General features: G+C 39.3%; 1 protein-coding gene and 1 long non-coding RNA gene across 4 annotated transcripts; one reads left to right on the top strand and one right to left on the bottom strand.

Annotated features, from left to right (window-relative positions):
* The first annotated feature begins 652 nt into the window (after nucleotides 1-652).
* LOC131326189 (uncharacterized) lies at nucleotides 653-7,435 on the top strand. Of its 3 annotated transcripts, XR_009199927.1 has the most exons (4): nucleotides 653-858; nucleotides 972-1,173; nucleotides 5,126-6,489; nucleotides 6,761-7,435. It is a non-coding gene; the product is annotated as an uncharacterized LOC131326189 (long non-coding RNA). The 3 variants fall into 3 exon arrangements; XR_009199925.1 differs by having other exon boundaries at nucleotides 5,126-7,435; XR_009199926.1 differs by having other exon boundaries at nucleotides 755-863; nucleotides 5,126-7,435.
* A 1,535-nt stretch (nucleotides 7,436-8,970) lies between these two features.
* On the bottom strand, nucleotides 8,971-11,508 carry LOC131326190 (uncharacterized). Its single transcript, XM_058358851.1, has 2 exons — nucleotides 10,791-11,508; nucleotides 8,971-10,262 (listed from the first exon to the last, which is right to left on the bottom strand). The coding sequence occupies exon 2, from the start codon at nucleotides 10,255-10,257 to the stop codon at nucleotides 9,301-9,303; it is 957 nt and encodes a 318-aa protein (XP_058214834.1). The 5' UTR covers nucleotides 10,258-10,262; nucleotides 10,791-11,508; the 3' UTR covers nucleotides 8,971-9,300.
* Nucleotides 11,509-18,272: the final 6,764 nt, after the last annotated feature.

Genomic DNA, 18,272 nt, shown 5'->3' on the forward strand with positions numbered 1-18,272 from the left:
GTGAAAATGCGCGGTGGAATTAAATCAGTTTCAGAGAGAGAGACGTCAAAACTGTGAGAAATGAAATTGAAATGGAACTCACGTTACGAACTGTGAGAAACTTCACGTTTGATTTGGCGCGAAGTTTGGCCCGCCCATCGTGGAATGGATTGGGAAAGGAGGAGTGGATTGGGAAAGGAGGAGGTGGGCGGGAGTGACTATGGTGAGAGGAGGTGACTAGTAGTAGTGGTACGGTGGGAGGATCACGAAGAAGAATGGGGAGGAATAGGATGACCTTAAGCCAAACGACGTCATTTCATTTAAGGGCAATTTTATTTGAAAGTGATTTATTTTAAAACAGGTTACGTATAAGAATTTTGTGGTTGCAAATAGTCCAGCCCATCCCTTTTGATTTTGTAAAATCATTTTACAACCTCCCGTCGTCAACATGCGAGATTGTTTAATCGAGGAAACGACGCCGTGGTGTTTGTCGCAAGTTTTCAACATTCCACAAAACGATGTCGGTCCCTTTTAATAAGGACTTCGCATCTTGAACTTGCAAGATTATTTAAAATGATGTTTGCACCGTGTAATTGCAAATTTATCCCGGATTTATTTTTTATTGAAACTGTTCAAGTTGTAGAATTTTCCAATAATATAAATGTGCCGCAAAATTATATTAATCGATTACTGATTAGTATACAATCTCGGAAATGATCAAAGTGAATTTTATTTTTGTGAAAATATATTTGGCAACACTGGATAAGATCCATTTTAATCATGGAATAAATTCACTCTGAGGGGATGAGAGAGAGAGAGAGCGCCCGCGGGAGAATGTGGTGGTTGCCAAGGGTTTGGAAGATGGGTTAAAATTATAACGTGAGGTTTGCTTTTTGTGTTTGTAACAAAGATCAAACATTTGGAATTTTTTTGTTTGTTTAATTTTCTCAAATATTCGTGTTTGTTCATGATGTTGCTCAAACATGAACCAGAGGGACGAGAAGCGATGGGGGATGATAGCAGTGGTGTCTCGCCATAGAGGAGCAGAAAGATACAGAGACGGAGTTGGGGCATGGTTGAAAGAAGCAGCACTTGCACTTGCAGTGGGGATCAATTCGTAACTCGCCGGAATGCTCTTGTGTGATGGTAAATGCTCTTCAATATTCTTCGATTCACAAAGCTGCTCATGGGCAGGTAATAAATAACTAATAACAAAACACCCTATCTTTTCTTTATAGTACTAAATAGAATAAATAGTAGAAGATCTCCAGTTATGCACCAGCTGCGATACATTCAAGCAAAGTCTCAATTTTGTGGTTGGCTGCCGAAGCACATCACCAAATTAGACCCTCCCCGTATGCCTTTTTCCCACTTTCTTTGTTTTGTTTGCTACTACTGTTACTTAACCTTTTATGTTTCGTGTCATTCCATTCACCGAATCACTGGCACCCTTTTTTTCAATTCTTCCGGCCAGTTCAGCTTTATGGTTCTCCATTGGGGACCAAAAAAAAAAAAGGGGAGTTTTCGCCTATGAGATGGTGTTTATTTAGGGAAAGAGAGTTTTTCTTTTTGTTTGTTTGTTTATTATGAAAGAAATTGTAAACGGAATGGGACTTTGATAGATTGAAATGGTTGACGCTAAGGACATGCAACATTAAAGAAATCGAGGAAAAAGAACTTTGAAATCCAATTGATTATTGTTCCTATCCACTTCAAACAATAATCAATAGGATTTTTAGAGGGAAAAAGAATAAGAGCTTTGCCTTGTCTCTTCTTCCTACTACAGGAATGGAACCAAAGAAAGAAAAAAGATAAACTTTTGGTTGATGCAGAATGCTTTCAACACATATCGAGCAGTCACGTAAATGTTAGAACCTATACCTGGATTGTTTTGCCTTTAGTTAATTTGTTTTCACTGGCTCAGGAATCTAGATGTTATACAATTTACACTCTTAACATCTACGGTTACAATCTAGATGTTTTCACTTGCTTTATGCACTGATGCAAATTGCAATGGTAGTATGTTACGTAGTATCAACTTAAGAAATGAGAAACTAATCCAAATGTAAAATATTTGCATTCGTTCGATGATTGGTCTTTTCTTTTCCTCTTTCAAGAAATGAGCGTTAATACGGATGAGTTCAGTGATGGAAGAAAGCATGGTTTTTCGGTGATGGAAGAGAGTATGCCTTTTTGTGATGGAAAATACCTCTGTTATGGTGAGAGAGCTCGCGTGTCTTATCGTGGAGTTTTATTTTTTAAGATGAGCTTGTGTTTATTGTTTATGGATGGTTTTCGCTGCCAAAGGTTCTTGTACAGTTGTATGTATTATGTAGCCTATATCAAAAGATAGTAATACTTATTGAAAAGGCTTAAAGGGGTTGAATTTGGAACTGTCTAGATATCTGACGTCACAGAGCTACATGATTGAAGAAACTCGTAGGATGGTGGGAAGGAAGAATGTTTTTGGCTCTCTTTCATAGGGAGTTTAGATGAGCATCATCTGTAGAATAGTTTGACGTTTATTTGTTTCAGTGGTTTTTTTGGGCAGGAACGAGATTGTTTTCCTTGTCTGAACAAGGAACGTCTTCAATTATTGCACATTTAAACTTACGGATGTCCTCACTCTACAGCTTCTTGTCTGGCAGACATTGTTTTGCTTTTTACTAGTAATTATTTTTGGATCTTGTATGTACTATGAATGATTTTCCATGCCCTATTGGCTTGGGCATTGACAATGAACTTCCTCGTCGCCCCGTCAAACTAACTGTGCTAACTAGGGCTTTGGTAACCAAGGCTGACCCAATTTTGGCTGTCGAAGGACAGATTGTGAGATTGAAGAACTCAACTTGTATTGTAATGCTTTTTAACCTCTCTCTTTTCTTTTCTTTTTTGTACAAGTACAAATTCTTATTAAAAGTCCAAGCCAAAAATACATAAGTACAGGAGAAGTCTTAACCCAGACCTCAAGCCTAGCACCTACCAACTAAGCACAACGACACAGGAAAATGAAAACCTAAACACCAGAAGCAAACCAGAACGAAAGGCCAGAATACAAGCCAGCAGAGGATACAAGAGGAGTCAAACATGCAACTAAACCAAAGCAGAAACTACTAAAAGATCAACTAGACCTCAATACAAACCCACGAATGCCCCTAGTCTCACACAAAGCTCCTTTTTTCTGAGACGATTTCAGCATGCGAAAGGAGCTGAGAAACTCCCTACCACTCGTAATAGTTGCAGAAGTGAGTTGGTCCTCTGTTGCAGCCAACTGAATAAAAATCCTCGATACTTGCCCTCCAAATGTGATACACTGCAGAAGCCAAAGATCATCTGAGAATTATACATCTGAAATTAATTCCTTCACATTGTATCACTTTTAAACTTGCATTTAATACTCTTTCTTCCTTAATTTGTAAATGCTTTTAATGGGGATTAAGTTGCCATGGTAATTGTTATACGTAGCTATTGGCATTGCCTGTGTTTAAATCTGGTATTATTTCTCTTCCCCAAACATTTAGGGAATCAGATTCTCTGCTACTTTGGCAACTCAACTTGGTTGTTGATATTATCTTTTATCATTGTCTTGTTGGTTTACTGGATCTTTTATATCTAACAAAATGCGCTCAATGTTCGAGTATTCTTGTTATTTTTTAGGGCAAAGTCCACTTTGACCCCTTATGGTTATCGCCATGTGCGGATACCCCCCTCGTGGTTTAAAAGTGAGCACATAACCTACCTGTGGTTTCTAAAAATGAGCAGATAGATCCTTTTCTGTCTATTTTAACGGGAAATGTTATACACTCGCCTTGCAAGCGTGTGAGGCAGTGAAAATACATGGATTTATGACCATTTTGCCCTCAAATGTGTACAAAAATCCACTCTCTCTCTTCTCCATAATCTTCCCCATTTCTTCCGCCCACCACATGTTTTCACCATTTTTTCTGGCGAACCTTTAGCATCATTACAAATTCCAAATGATACCCAACGGCCACCCAGTCAGAACCTCAACTTACCATGGCGGACTCGCCGAAATCGGTTGCCAACGAGGTGGAGGCCCATCTTTTCTTCTTTTTCAATTTCTTCTGGTTTTTTGAGAGGGTTTGACGTCGCCGGAATTGGTACAGACCTCGCCTCAACTCGACTCCGTCTCGGATCCCGCCCTCCCAACGCCGACCCACCAGTGCAATCAACTACAGATTCCCCCATCCCCAAATTCCCCACGGTGGTGATTCCCATCCCCGGATTACAAATACAGCCTTGCATTACCCATCCCCAGATTCCCCCACGGTGTCCTCAACCTATCTCTCTCTCTGTTCAATTTTTTGAAAGGCAAAACCCAATTTTTTTGAAAGGCAAAACTGTGCGTGTATAGATATATACAAGGGCATATTAGACATTTCATCCTTTCCGTTAACGGCGTAAGCGTTGAACCCCCTTTTAGAAACCACGGGTAGGTTATGTGCTCACTTTTAAACCATGAGGGGGGTTTCTGCACATGGCGATAACCACAGGGGGTCAAAGTGGACTTTGCCCTATTTTTTAAGTAAGTAGTTTAATCATTTAGGTTGTTCCTATTTTTGTTTATCTGTAAGCCTGCACACTGCTTCTTAAACTCCTGAGCACATTCTGGCATATTGCTGAGCCATGTTGCAGACTGTAAATGTAATTGATTGGCTGCTTTTTCCAGATATGTAGGAATGTCACATGGCTTGAAATAAAGCATTGCAATGGCTTACACCATATAGTTTTCAACTTTCAAGTTTCCTTCCCTTTGCCTAAGGTTTTAGCTTGATAAGAGAAACATTTTCTTCAGGCTTTCCAGGATGTCCAACTCAACCAGGGTAACTTCTGATTGTAAAGTTCGGTTGGTTATATGCGAGGTAAAACAAATCTGCCTACGATTGTTTGAGAATTAGATTATGACCACACCATGGTCTGGCTTGAAAAAGGCAGAGCCTTAGACCTTGTATGTTCTTTGAATCACTTATGGCTACAACATGGTGAGGATCTTATTGCTTTGTATAGAAAATTTCCTCTTGTGCATGATGTCCTTAGAATTGGACTTGCATAATCATACTTTATTTACATTTTTTCAACTGTTTAGCCATTCGTTGACTTTAGGTGTTTTTCTGCTGTGGTGCAGGAAGCATTGCCAATGGACTCCTGAAGAATGAAGTGCTTCATTTGATGTTTCAGGCTTTCCATGTACCTTTAATCTTCATTCTCTTTCATTTGTTGTGTATTTGCATAAGCTTTTGAACTTTGGGGAAATGTTATTATCAAGTTTACTTAGCTGGTGTTAACCGTTTGGATTGGGTTCACAACCACGGCTTAGATTTTGAGTCCCTGTTATCTATTGTTTGTGTTTCTATAATGGGGAGTCTTCGAGTACTCTTTTACTGAACCATATTTCCATCTGAATTGAAAAATACTTCTGTCTTATGGAGTGTTCATGAGAGCCTGATTTTTGTTTTGTTCTTTTCAATGAAAGAGGTTTCCGAGCGACACCCCAATCATGTGCATTGGCTGCTTACTGAAACGACTTGGTTCCTAGCATACACATCCTTCGACGTCTGAACTTGAAATCCTACACGCAATATGCATGTGTAAAATAACATTTGACAGATAATAAAACTATCAAACCCGATTCAAATAGTCAGACTAACTGGTCGTTTTATTGGATAATATTTTTTTCTACATCGATTATATATCTCTTTCTGGCTTCTTTATTCCCAAGTTTCAGGTTCTTCTCAATTTCTGACAGTTCCAGGGCCAGGGCAGCAAGTTATAAAGGTAGCAGAAGTAATTTTCCGATCGGCTTCTTCCTTTTTCTTTTCCAATTGGGTTCATCATATCTGTAACTTGGATTATCATTACAACTCCAATTTGCTCAAGAAAAGCGTGGGGAGTACTAATTCCTTATCGTATAATAGTTGCTATAGAATAGTTATACACATCCATTGATGTCGTAATGGTGAAAAACTATAATCTGTGTGCATGCTTAATCCAACACACAGTACTTGTAATACATTTGTAGCCAATCATTCTTGGTTTTCATTGTTAAGCTTGTCATTGTGGACCTTGTTAGTTATATATCATAACTCTTCATATGCCACTTATCTAAAGCAATGAAATGACATGGTAGGGAGATTGTTGTTGATGTTGACAATTCAGATGCACTCTGAAGATAGCCTCTGTGATGTGAGATAGCGAATGAGTGGATTGAGTTGTTATTATTATTATTATTTTTTCATGTGTTGCGAGAACTTGCACTACTCTATATGTAGGGGGAAGGGGCAGGGACAGGGACGTGGGGTATAAACCACCACGGCAACACTTCTCGCCTGTAGTGAAGTTTGGACCTAAGACCTCCCAGTTTAGAGGATTAATGAAGTGCATCTGGGCTAGAGCCCATTGGGAAGGAGTGGATTGATTGAGTAGGTGAAGAAGTGATTCTGGTCTGGTCTGGTCATCTACTACAAGAAGGGTAGATTGGTCATCAATGTGGTATGGAGCTCCCTCGTTTTGCAATAATGGCTTTGAAGATTGTTAGTATTTTGCTTCCATTAATGTCTGTACTGTGCTCTTTGATGCATTAAATGTGAACATCCTATAATTGGTAGAACTGTAGGCCCCTTTCTCCTTTTTATTGCTACTCCATGTAAGAGCCAAGTAATTTTGCATGGCATGATACTTTGTTTTGACAGTTTATTACTTCATAGAAGTGTGGAGGAAAATGCGACCAGGCGTAGCAACACTCCTTTGTGCATGATTACAGGGATTTTAGACCTGTCGAAGATCCCGAAAGAGAGCAAAAAAACATAACAACTACGTCTCACCCAGAGCAAGCGGCCAATGGACGAGGAGAGTGGAAGACAGGGTTGAGTTGAATGATACTCCTACTTAAGTAAAGCTTAAGAGGTAAGCAAGAGGTCAAAGTGCATAGGTGGCATTCAAACTGGTGGTCCACGGATATTGCCTGGTGCTGTATCAGATCCAGACCCTAATAACAGATGTGAAGAAGGACACCTCTTTGTCCGTTACCATATTTTTTCCTCAGTGTTTTTAATGAGCCATTGATGGTGGAAGTAGGTGGATTGATCTTTTTTAGTATTCTTTTACTGAAATGTTTACTCCATCACGATATCTAGCTGGGTGGCTTACAGGATGAAATCCTATGCTGAACAATTTCTTTGTTGCCTCTTAATGTGGTGTCATGTCTTCAGGAAAATTTGTGCACAGAAATGACTGCTCTGAGGAAATTTTACCACCGAAAGAATGTCCTTTCTATACCTCCAAAATCCGAGGAACTAAAGGGACGTCATAGCCCTCTTTTATAATTCACAAATGTAATTTCTACTTATGCCCCTAGTTGGGATTGTAATCTTGTGTCTTAATTTTTTAAGTTAAAAAAATACTGTAAATAAAAGAAGAAAGAATGCTCATTGATTCCCTTGTGGACCAACTGTGATTCCTTTAGTTAATGCTCTACTTACTATTGATATTTGATATTGATATGGTAGTCGTCTTCACAAATAAATTCCCGAGTGGAACGTCTGCTGTTATGTTATCAGCCAAGGAATAAAGTTGTTGGTTGGTTACTAACAGTCATTAGTGTATTATTATCGTGTGTTTTCTTCTCCTTAAATTATGTTTACTAGGAGTCTAGGAGTAGTATCTTGGAGCCACGTACACATTCTTTTAATAAATATATATAATAAAAATAATACATTCGGTAGGGGGTGAGGGGAGCATGACAAAGCATCCCACTTCAACTAACAAGATTATAATCCTTGTTCGGCCTGGTCGCTTTCGGATCTGATGTATTCGGCACTCGGCAGGAAAAAGGAATTCCTTTGATCCAAGATTTATTACAGCCAATGGCAATTCATATGTATATGCACAGTTTGAGTTTTGCACTGACAATGGCAGTAATTCATATGTATATATAATTCTGTCGAGACCTTTTTTTTTTTGTGAACTCTCTCCTTCACGGACGAGTAGATCATTCTGAGCAGATCATTCTCCTCAAATACCATTTAGTGAAAACAACTTGACTGTTGTCATAAGCTTGTAGTCCAATAATATAGCGAAAATGCACCATTTAGCCTTGCCCACGTGCCGTCAGGACCCTTAACTATCACTTGGGATATCACAAATAGCGTGCGGTGGTCAAGGGTCCTAGAACGCCACTTGTTTGTCTCCAAGAGCATCTAATGATTTTTCATCTATTAGTGAACGGTTAATGATTTTCCGTCTCATAGTTAAGGGCCTTGAGACACAGTGTGGCCGTGCTAGGAGCATCTAATAGTATATGGTATGAGTAATTCTACCTCCACACCCAAAACACACACCCATATACACACCCACACACAATAGAGGCCCACACACTTGTTTGTGTGGGTGTGTATATGGGTATGTGTTTGGGTGTGTTCCTAGAATAATTAATATACTCCATATAGTATATGCATCTGTCACAGACGGCAACAGCAGCAGCTGGACATGAAACATGGCTGCTTACGTCCTGTGTTCAGTCGATCTGTTGTTTCCTCCACCATGTAAGTAGAGAGTGTTTTGTTCAATAATTGTACGTACCTCCATTTGGATGTTGTCGCACAAGTTAAAAAGTCCATGACTTCCAAATCCCAGGACAAACATACCGTCACCATGATTTGACAGAGTATAGTACTTACTTGTTTCCCCTATTCATATCATTGGACTTTGTTACGTTATCGTACTTCAAACTCAAAACAACCTCGTATAGAATAAAATAGTACATACATCAAAGTTAATAATTAAACCTTCATATCTAAGTCATAGATGTGGAGAGCTTGGAGCGTATCCATCACTTCCCATCCCTACCATTACAATGTTCACACCAGTAGCAAAAGATATTGAAGTATGTTCTACGAGTGTTCCACCACCAGAATGACACCAACAAAATAGTAAAAAACTTCATGAAGTAATACTACCATACAACATCAACAATTGGAAGGGAAAACCAGAAACTTTTATTCTTTGTCAATGGGACAGCAAAATTCATCACATTAATGGAATCTTCACTCTTAGCTACAGCCTACTACCCACACCACAATGAATCATCAAACTTACAAAGATTTTTGTGAGCGATAGCAGATTATCATCCTACACAATAACCCAATATAACCCACACTAAAACAAAAGTGCCTAGAATCAACAAACCAAGGGAGGGGGGAAAAAACAGCTGTGGAAAGCAGGTTTGGTTAGAAGAATAGCTGGTGCAAGAACGAATTCTGAATATGAATGGGAGGAGGCGGCTTGTACAGTATATGACAGAAGCTAGAGCACATATTCACTCTCAAGGGTCGGTTGTGTTCGTGTGACTGTCGCAGCTGGAGCTTTTGTGCTCCCAACCGAGGTCATCTGTAGTGATTCCCCTACTTCTGCAGCCCTTTCCATTTGTTGCATTTGCTTCCTTTGCTTGTATCCTGCAACCCACAGTGCCAGGAACCCCAACAAAACCAATGCCGCTAGACCACCAAGCACTGACCCGAGAATTATCCATAGAGTAGTATGGTTCTTCTTTCCTCCACCAGTTGGATTCGGAGCTCCCGCTGGTGGTACAGGAGATACCGGTGAGGGAGAAGGGGCAATGGACTTGATGACAATAGAGAAATGCCCTTGTTCAAAGGTTGAGCATGTGTTATCAGACACTGGATCGCTGAAATTGACCAAACCGCTTAAGTTGAACCAAACACACTTTGCAACCGACCCATCTGGCACAGCTTTCACACCTGAAAAATTGATTGATATGGGTTGACTGGTTGCCCTGATTTCCAATTCGGGCAAATTTTTTGCCAATAAGTTTGATGCATTGTAAGCAAGAAGACCCAACACTGGAGCTAAATACGTGTAGTTGGCTAACGGGTAATACATCGAAGACCAATTGCCCAAGTTTTGGTAGACAAGAACAAGCCTTGCCACATGTGGCTGCGCAACAACACCCTTAGGAATCTTAAACTCGTTGTATGCCTGGACACCTCTACTCCTCAAGCTTCCTCTCCTCAACCTCAATGCTGAAATCTTAATCCCGGTTAAATTCGACGGTACATCCCCATCATAGACAATGCCGGTCCTGGGACGCACAAATGCCCTGTAAGCATAGTCTTGGAGAAGCGAATCTAGGGCACGTGCAGCCGTTAATGAAGAAGCAGGAAATTGAGCCCCAAGTTTCGGCAACCAGAAGATCCATAACAAAACGGAAAGCATCGCGAGACTCCTCCCAAGAAGCCCCATCGATGCTGTGAATTATAAAAAGTCAGCAGTGTGCAAAATAGCCCAGATCCAGACAGAAAAGTCAACTCCCAAAATGCAGCCGGCACTGATAGATCCAAGGAAAGAAAGTACTAGTCTCCTAACAGGAACTTATGAACGAAAAGCTTCTCAATGAAGCTTCTAACGGGCACTTGCAAAAAGGTAAGAGAAGTATACAGCCAGAAAACACAAAAAGCTGGAGCTGGAGAGCTTTAAGCCGTTGCCCCCCTCTTCAGATCACTTTTATTCTTTTGATGTTCTTTGGAATCCCTCTAAAAGGGAGTAGTAGTAGTAGTAGTAGTACTAATCTCTCTGAGAATCTTTCCATCATTTTCATTGCTCATCTAAGGCAGTTGTTCATTCTTCCACATAAAGGGAAAAAATGTGATTTTGAGATTTGCAAATGACGAGATCTTTTCTTGAACAAGGTTTTAAGCCGCCGAGATGTGCCCTAAGTGGAGCAACGCAGAAATAGTAATAATGCTAAGGCTTTGAGCATGGAACAGAAGTATTACCTGATTTTCTTGCAACCAGGGAAGAAACCCCAAGTCTGAAAGGTAATCAATCGTAGAAAGTCGACTCCTTTTTACGTACAACTGAAACTAAATCAAGAATGCGCACAAGAAACTTGCAAAGAACCCCTAAAATCTTGCAAGCATTACTTCAACCACCGACTTGGGTTTGATCAGAGCAGGGATTTCCAGAGTAGGCGAGCAAGAAAGCCCAAACCAAAACCCTAATAACAGACACCAATCGCTAAAAAGTAAGGCATTTGGGGGAGATTTGAGAATGAAGCTTTAGCGGAATCAGGGGGCAAAATCTTGGAACAAAGAAGACCTCCTGACAATCGGTTCTTTCTTTCTTCCTGTTCCGTTGAAGCCGAGAATATCGCAATATCAAACTATAAAAGGAAAGAGAAATAGAGAAAGAGAGTGGCCGGCTATGAGTGAGTTATCTCTCTGTCGGTGTATGAGGATCGAATCGGAAAGAAATCTAGCCAGAAGAGATAAGCTTCGTATGAACTGGCGGAGGGAGAAAGTGCGAGAGAAAAAGACAGGGAGGAGAGAGAGAGAGAGAGAGAGAGAGAGAGAGAGAGAAGTGGAAACTCCCACCAGTCCCCGCCAGTGGAGTTTAATACTCCTCCAGAGGAATACAAATATTGGTAGTAATGGGGAGTTACTAAACTACAAGTAAAACGGAGTAGTAGTACTTGCGGAGAAAGAGAAAGCAAGATTTATGGATGAGCATCAGCCTGGTGGGGTGGGTGTTTAATGTGGAATTAAATAATACTTAATGAAGGGCTTATGTAAATGGTAAATACTCCTCCTACTGGAATGATACTATTAATAGTAATTGTATATTATTTTTATTCTTGTGAGAGATGTGGCATAAAAGCCACGGACGAACGTACCCCCTGGTCAAAGCAGCCTTCGGTTTTTGGTAAAAAGAGTACTCCGTCCATACGGGGATGGGGACAAGTATAGTAGGGGTCGAAGAAATTAAAAGCCCCTTCGTCAATCAATGATCGATGTAGTGGATTTTTATTTTGTTTTTATAACCGGATACATGGTTCAATTTGTGCACACCCGACTAATTTTAAGAGATTGAAGTTAACTATCAGTCAAACCTTCAATGATCCCAACATTTGAAATTTTGGGTTTCGTAAGATTCAAATTTGCGACATCTTTGAGAGACAACATTTTACGCCTCGTTCAGTTCACGGAAAGGATGAAAAAATTAATTTTTATAACTTTCTTTTTGTTTAGTTACCAGAAAAATTATAGAAATCACAAATTCAACTAAAAAACATTTCCCTGTAAAATAGATTTTGTTAAAAGTCAAAAGAAATGAATTTTAATTTCCCTGCAAGATTGTTCGTCAAAAAGAGTCATCTCTCTCTCTCTCTATCTCATAGGGTTCCACTTTCAGATCCGTCGTCAGGTGGGTCCTCCCCCGACTCCTTCTCCCATCCCCTCTTCTTCCTCTTTTTTCTCTCCCCCTTTCCAAGCTCTGATTTTTCTGATCTACCGTCTTGCTCCAGCTGCCATTTTCTTCATCTCCATTGTCTCTCCTCCATGTTTGGCAGCTGTCATCCACCCACCAGTTTCCATTTGATGGGGATCCTAGTTTGGGCTAAATGGCGAGGGTGGGCTGGCGGCTATTGGAGGTGGGATCATATGTCTTCCCTCCAATGTACTCCTGGATATATATTTCCGATTGGCCTAGCGTCATGGGGTTTCTGTGGCAGTGATAGGTCATGGATGCGGATGCTGCTTCTTTGGCGGCATCTAGGGCTTTTCATGGTGTCTAATTAGGCGTGTTGTCCTCTCTGGTTGGCCGTGGATCTTCTCCAATGACTTTGTCTGGATGGCGGCATCCTTGGTAGCTGGCGTTCAGGTGGATCTCTTCTCGACTGAGAGGGCTTTTTACAATTGGTGATGGCTTTTAGAGATTGATTGGAGAGAAATAAAAAGAAAAGTACAAAAATAAAACGTTTTGATTGGCTTCTTCCCTCTCTCACCTAACTCACCAGAAATGATGAGATTTGGAAAGAAAGGGCTCCGCTTTTTTATCTCATTATTTCTCACCATCCAAATGGTCTGTTGGAGATTGAAAATTTTCTCAATTCTCAAAATAACGACATCAAACAATTCGTTAATTTTGCAAAATATCCAAGAATTTGTAAAAATAAGATACAAGAACTCTTAATTATTACTATATATATTATTAATCTAGAACTTCCTTTGCATAAAGGCTCACATCCTTGTTTAATGGGAGATAATACCAAGGAAATTAAAACCCATAATAAAACCTCAGCCCGGTAAACCAGGTAAAACATAAAATAAGAAAAACCATACCAACCTAAATAAGAAAACGTAATATTCTAGTAAGTTTTAATAATTTTACTAACTTATGGATTTCAAATAATAAACTAAAAAATATTACAATGAAAATTGTGTATGCATCAAAAATATTCTAGACAATCTTGCCTGTTGTGGCGTAAGAACTAGTTAGAAAGAAGTTTTTAATTACTTGCTTAGATGGTATGTCTCATTCGTTGGTACGTATATCCATATAAAATACATCGGAACAATTAATATAAGCTTGGAGCATCCAATCAACAGTGGCGAAGACAACATTTTTTTATTAATAGAGGCCAATAAAGCTAATAAACTTATATGTTACGTTCAGAAGGGAATTAGAAAATTTAAAATTCAATAAGAAAGATAAAATTGTTTTAAAATTTGAGAAGGGATTAAACTAAATTTATTTTGACTTTTAGACACAAAGAAAGAATTGAAGTATGTGGCATTACACAAAGAAGTACTACTAATTGTGCAGGCAAATGAAATGTGGAGGAAGACGACGACTGGGCCGGGATAAATGGTACTGTAGTAAATGGAATGATGGGTTTGAAGTTAGTTAATTAAAAAGAAGGATGGAACATCAATATATTAGTAGTAAACTGCGGCTTAGTGCAGGTCGCGTAAGATTTGAGGGTGAGCTAGAGCTCAATCATTAGGCATGTTTAACAATAAGCTAATTAAGCTTCCACATCTATGTGTAAATTAAAGGACATATATTACGTTACTACGTACATAGGAGAGAAAAAGAAAGGACTGCTCCTATCACATCATATGCTAGTGCCATGATTGACGTGGCTAGCTTTTAATTAAAGTTTCCTTCTCGAATAATCAAACAATTGACTCCTGCAGATTTAATTTATCCACCAATGTTTTTTACTAGCCCGCCCAAACTCCTCTACTTAATTACTACTAGTTTTCTAGTATTTTTTTGCTTAGACATAACATTAACATAAGAAATTTCAGACAAGAGTAACGATGGGGAAACTTATTTTCTTGTCTCCATTCCACACTGGTATCCCCTTGTAACGACCCTGATTTTTGGTAAATAAAAATTCGTTAAATATTTAAATTTTATCTTAATTACTTGGATTTGCTACTAAAAATTTCTTTTTAATTTTTATAATCCGTCATAATTAGATTTGAAACTTATAAAATTATATCTTTTCGCGCCGAGCAATCTAGCCATTTTCTAAAAACAAGTATGCTTATAAAAGCACTTGTATATTTTCCTAACGAGTTAGATAAAATCTTTAAATTATATTTCTTGGCTAGAAATCCTACTTGGCAAGTAGAATTAGTTTCCAACCAATTCGTTAGAGAACCGAACTACCAATCCACCTAGTTACAATTTCCTAACCCTAAATGGACCTTTTTGACCGTCTTTGAACCTTATGAAACCCTCCGAACCCTATTGAACCATTAGACTATAGGAGTAATCATTTTATTCCTATGTTTAGTCATTTCACTTTACCTAGCATCATTACTTACCCTACCTATTGGATAATAAAGGCAAGGGAAAACTTTAACCTTTGGTCCATAAATGTTAGGGAAAATATTATCCCTTGGACAATAGATTTCCATGACTAGTCATATCAAATTATTACCAATATCCATTTACCCCTTGGTCCATAATTGTTAGGGGAATTTTTGTCCCTTGGTTATTAGACCTTTGACTTGCCTAAATGCATGACAAGACAAGTCATACAAGAATCCCATCATTTTGCTTCAACCTTAGACTTGCCATAATGAGAACCTAGATTTGACTAGTCATTCAAGCTCATACTTACCTTCTTTAACCAATGGTTAATAAATGCTAGGAGAATTTTTGACCATTGGTTAATAGCAATTAAGTTGCCAATAAAGCCTTGATTTGACAATACAAAATCATGGGCTAAGGAATCTCATCATTTTGCTTCCAAGGAAGCAAGGCTAGCTTTGCCATGCATGCACACCTATGTTCTAGTCTTAAAATCCTAGACTTACTTTCCTAGATTTTCTTGGATGTATATAGATACAAGAGAGAGAGAGAGAGAGAGAGAGAGAGAGAGAGAGAGAAAGAGAGAGAGAGAGAGAAAGACAGAGAGAAAGGCCGGATGGAGAGAGTGGGGTGGAGTGTGTGCATGAGTATTGATTACTTACACAAGCAACATTTATAGCCTTAAGCCTATTTTTTTGACTACATGCCAACCCATTTCTAGTCTTTCAAAGTACAAAGTTAGCCAATGATTTCATTCTTTCTTGCAAGCAACCTCCCCATAGACTTGACAAGTCCAAAACCCTTCATGATGACCTAAAGATTTGGCCAACAAATGGAAGTGACAACTCATGGAAGACTTGGCATGCTTTCAAGCTTGATTGGACATGACAATGGAGCAAATCCATGGGAGGAAGGAGAGAGAGGGGGGCCGGCCATAGAGGAAGGAGGAGGAGCTCAAGTGTTGGCTATAAATAGCACCCCATGCCTTCCATTCAATTCACACCATCACTTCTTGCTCTCACTTCTCTCTAGAAACCATTTCTGTTTTTCCAGGCAGCTTACTGCCCTCCACGAATCTCTATTTTTCTCCTGCTTAAAGTAGTTTTTAGAACCAACTCCCTTCGAGAAAGTTGTAGAGCACTTCGAAACCTTCAAGTTAGACCCAAGAACCATCCCAATCGGTGAAGAAATGACAAAGATATTGGCATCCGAAGTTCAGTAAAAATCTCGGATTTCCATTTCCAGACAGCATACTGTCTCTGCCTTTATCACCATTTTTCTCCTACCTAAAGTAGTTTCTAGGATCAACTTCCTTCACGAAAGTCGTAGAGCACTTCGAGAGCTTCAACTTTGACCCAAGAACGATCGTATTCGGCCAAATATTGACCGAGTTACTGCCATCCAAAGTTTGGTCCAGATTTGCAAGTTTCACCGCCCGTAGAAATCTTCCAACTAGCTTATTCGGCCCCGACTAAGTTTCGGATCAAGGTAGATAAATCTCTACTCATTTTCCCTAGTATAACTTTAGTTATTTTGCTTATGATAAGGCAAGTTAAAGTATTAGGAATAAATAGCAAGCTCGTTTTACAAAATCTTGAAATGACATTACGATCATGTAGATTTTCTCTACTCACTTCCCTAAGTATACGTAGAACCCTAATCCAATAACTCTACGTATAGTATAAAATCTACGTTAGAGAGTAGCATGTTCTTGATTCAAAGTATCAATATCGTAGATAAGATTATCTATTGTTTGGTTTCAAGTAAATAAGCTTATCGTTTAAAATGCATGATTGTCAATAAGTTTATCTCACTAATGGAGGTATGAACGTGTTGGATAAATGACTTTGTCTTAAATAAACATATGTTGTATTGAATTTCTCAAAAAGTAAGATATAACGATTTTCGAAAGATAAGATTTTAACGCTTGATTTGAAGTATTCATATTTTGATCTTTTCGAGCATGCTTAGCAATATAGAATTGGATGATCTTGTTAGATTACAATGAATGATTTATGGTTGCGTATGTGAAAAGTCCTACCGCGGAGTCTATGCATGAGAACGAGACACGGAAATCGAGAAAATAGAAACATGACACCTAGGGTGTGGTTAACAAGAAAAAATGTGTTTCGAAGGAGGAAATATTTTTGAAACTACATAATGACCGATTTTGATGGCATTATGTGAGATGTGTGTGTGAATGTGTGCCAATGGGAACCCGGGACGGCGGAACCATTGTGAGGATACTCGGGAACCCGGAACGGCGGAACCGAGGTTGGGTGTGTGGCTTGGTTATCCGCGGAGAGGAGCCAATGCAAATGTGTGCCAATGGGAACCCGGTGCGGCGGAACCATTGTGAGGATACTCGGGAACCCGGAACGGCGGAACCGAGGTTGGGTGTGTTAAAAACGGATTTTGAAAATGTTGATTTGGTGATGAAAAGTGAAAATGGAGACACGGTCTACGATGAGTTGCGTAGGAGAAACACAGAAAAAACATGGACACCAACGATACTTGAATAGTGAATGTGGATGTGTGATTGTTACTATTCGTCGTATATGATTTACTGTTTGTAAGTTATGAGTTAGTGGGTAGGGTTTACTCTATTGAGCGTTGTAGCTCACGGTGTTGCCTTTTTGGTGACCCTGACATATTATATGGGTGGCGACGCCGATATAATGTGTCAGATTTCTTAGATGAACAGGATAATATGTACACCGTGGAAGCTTTTGGAGCAGAGGAGCTTGCTAGGATGGAAGAGCAAGCAGAGTAGTATTAGGAACCCTAGTTTCCTTCCTTGTTGAATAAATGTACCTTTTCCTTATGATGTATTTATGATGTAATAATGAGCCAGACTCTCTTTATTATATAATAAATGCCTCATTTAACGTACCCAAAATTGGGGGCGTTACACCACTCCTGGCAAAGAAAATAAATAGAAAAAGGAGAGAATATGTGGGTTGATATTTTATTTATTTTTCTTCAAATTGGATATGCAGATAGTCAATACACATATCCACCAGGGAATATTGCTCGCATCACTAATTATAACATCGTCATTTGCAAAGAATTTCACCGCATTTGTGACAGCCTACTCGTCGGTTGAGGAGGGCATGTCACAATTTATAAGGAATGATCAATTCTACTTGTACAATGCCTTTTAAAACTGTGAGGGCGAGCCAAAGAACATAGAGACTTCACAGTTAAGTGTGTTCATCCTGGGGTAGTCCAGGGATGAGTGACCCTACTGGGAAGTCTACGGTCTTTAGGTGTCTAAAGCGGACAATATTGTACAAAGATGAATGAGATCATCGTGGGCACGTGGCCGCACCAGCTCGGGCCCGCATAGGGCGCCGTGCGCTGGGCGGGGCGTGACAGCATTTATGTTGGAGCCGAAGTTAAGATTTCATCGAGTGCTACATGTTCAAAAGAGTATGTTTAGTTTCACCAAATAGGTATGAAAAAACTTGATTCCAAACATTGAATGAGTCATTCAAAGTACTTACGCATTGAACCAACCATCTAGTAGTAGATTGAAATTGAATTGTGATAACTTTGTATGATCCAGCGCTTTAGATATGATAAATTTGATTTAGTGGCCACAAAGAAAACAATGGTTTTTTTTTTTTTGAAGTCGATCTCTTTTTAGTGGT

This window comes from Rhododendron vialii, chromosome 5a (assembly GCF_030253575.1).
Source record: "Rhododendron vialii isolate Sample 1 chromosome 5a, ASM3025357v1".
Lineage (NCBI taxonomy): Eukaryota > Viridiplantae > Streptophyta > Magnoliopsida > Ericales > Ericaceae > Rhododendron > Rhododendron vialii.

What these genes read in the sequence shown, in the direction of transcription:
- LOC131326190 (XM_058358851.1), bottom strand. Translation starts at nt 10,257, where the DNA reads ATGGGGCTTCTTGGGAGGAGTCTCGCGATGCTTTCCGTTTTGTTATGG.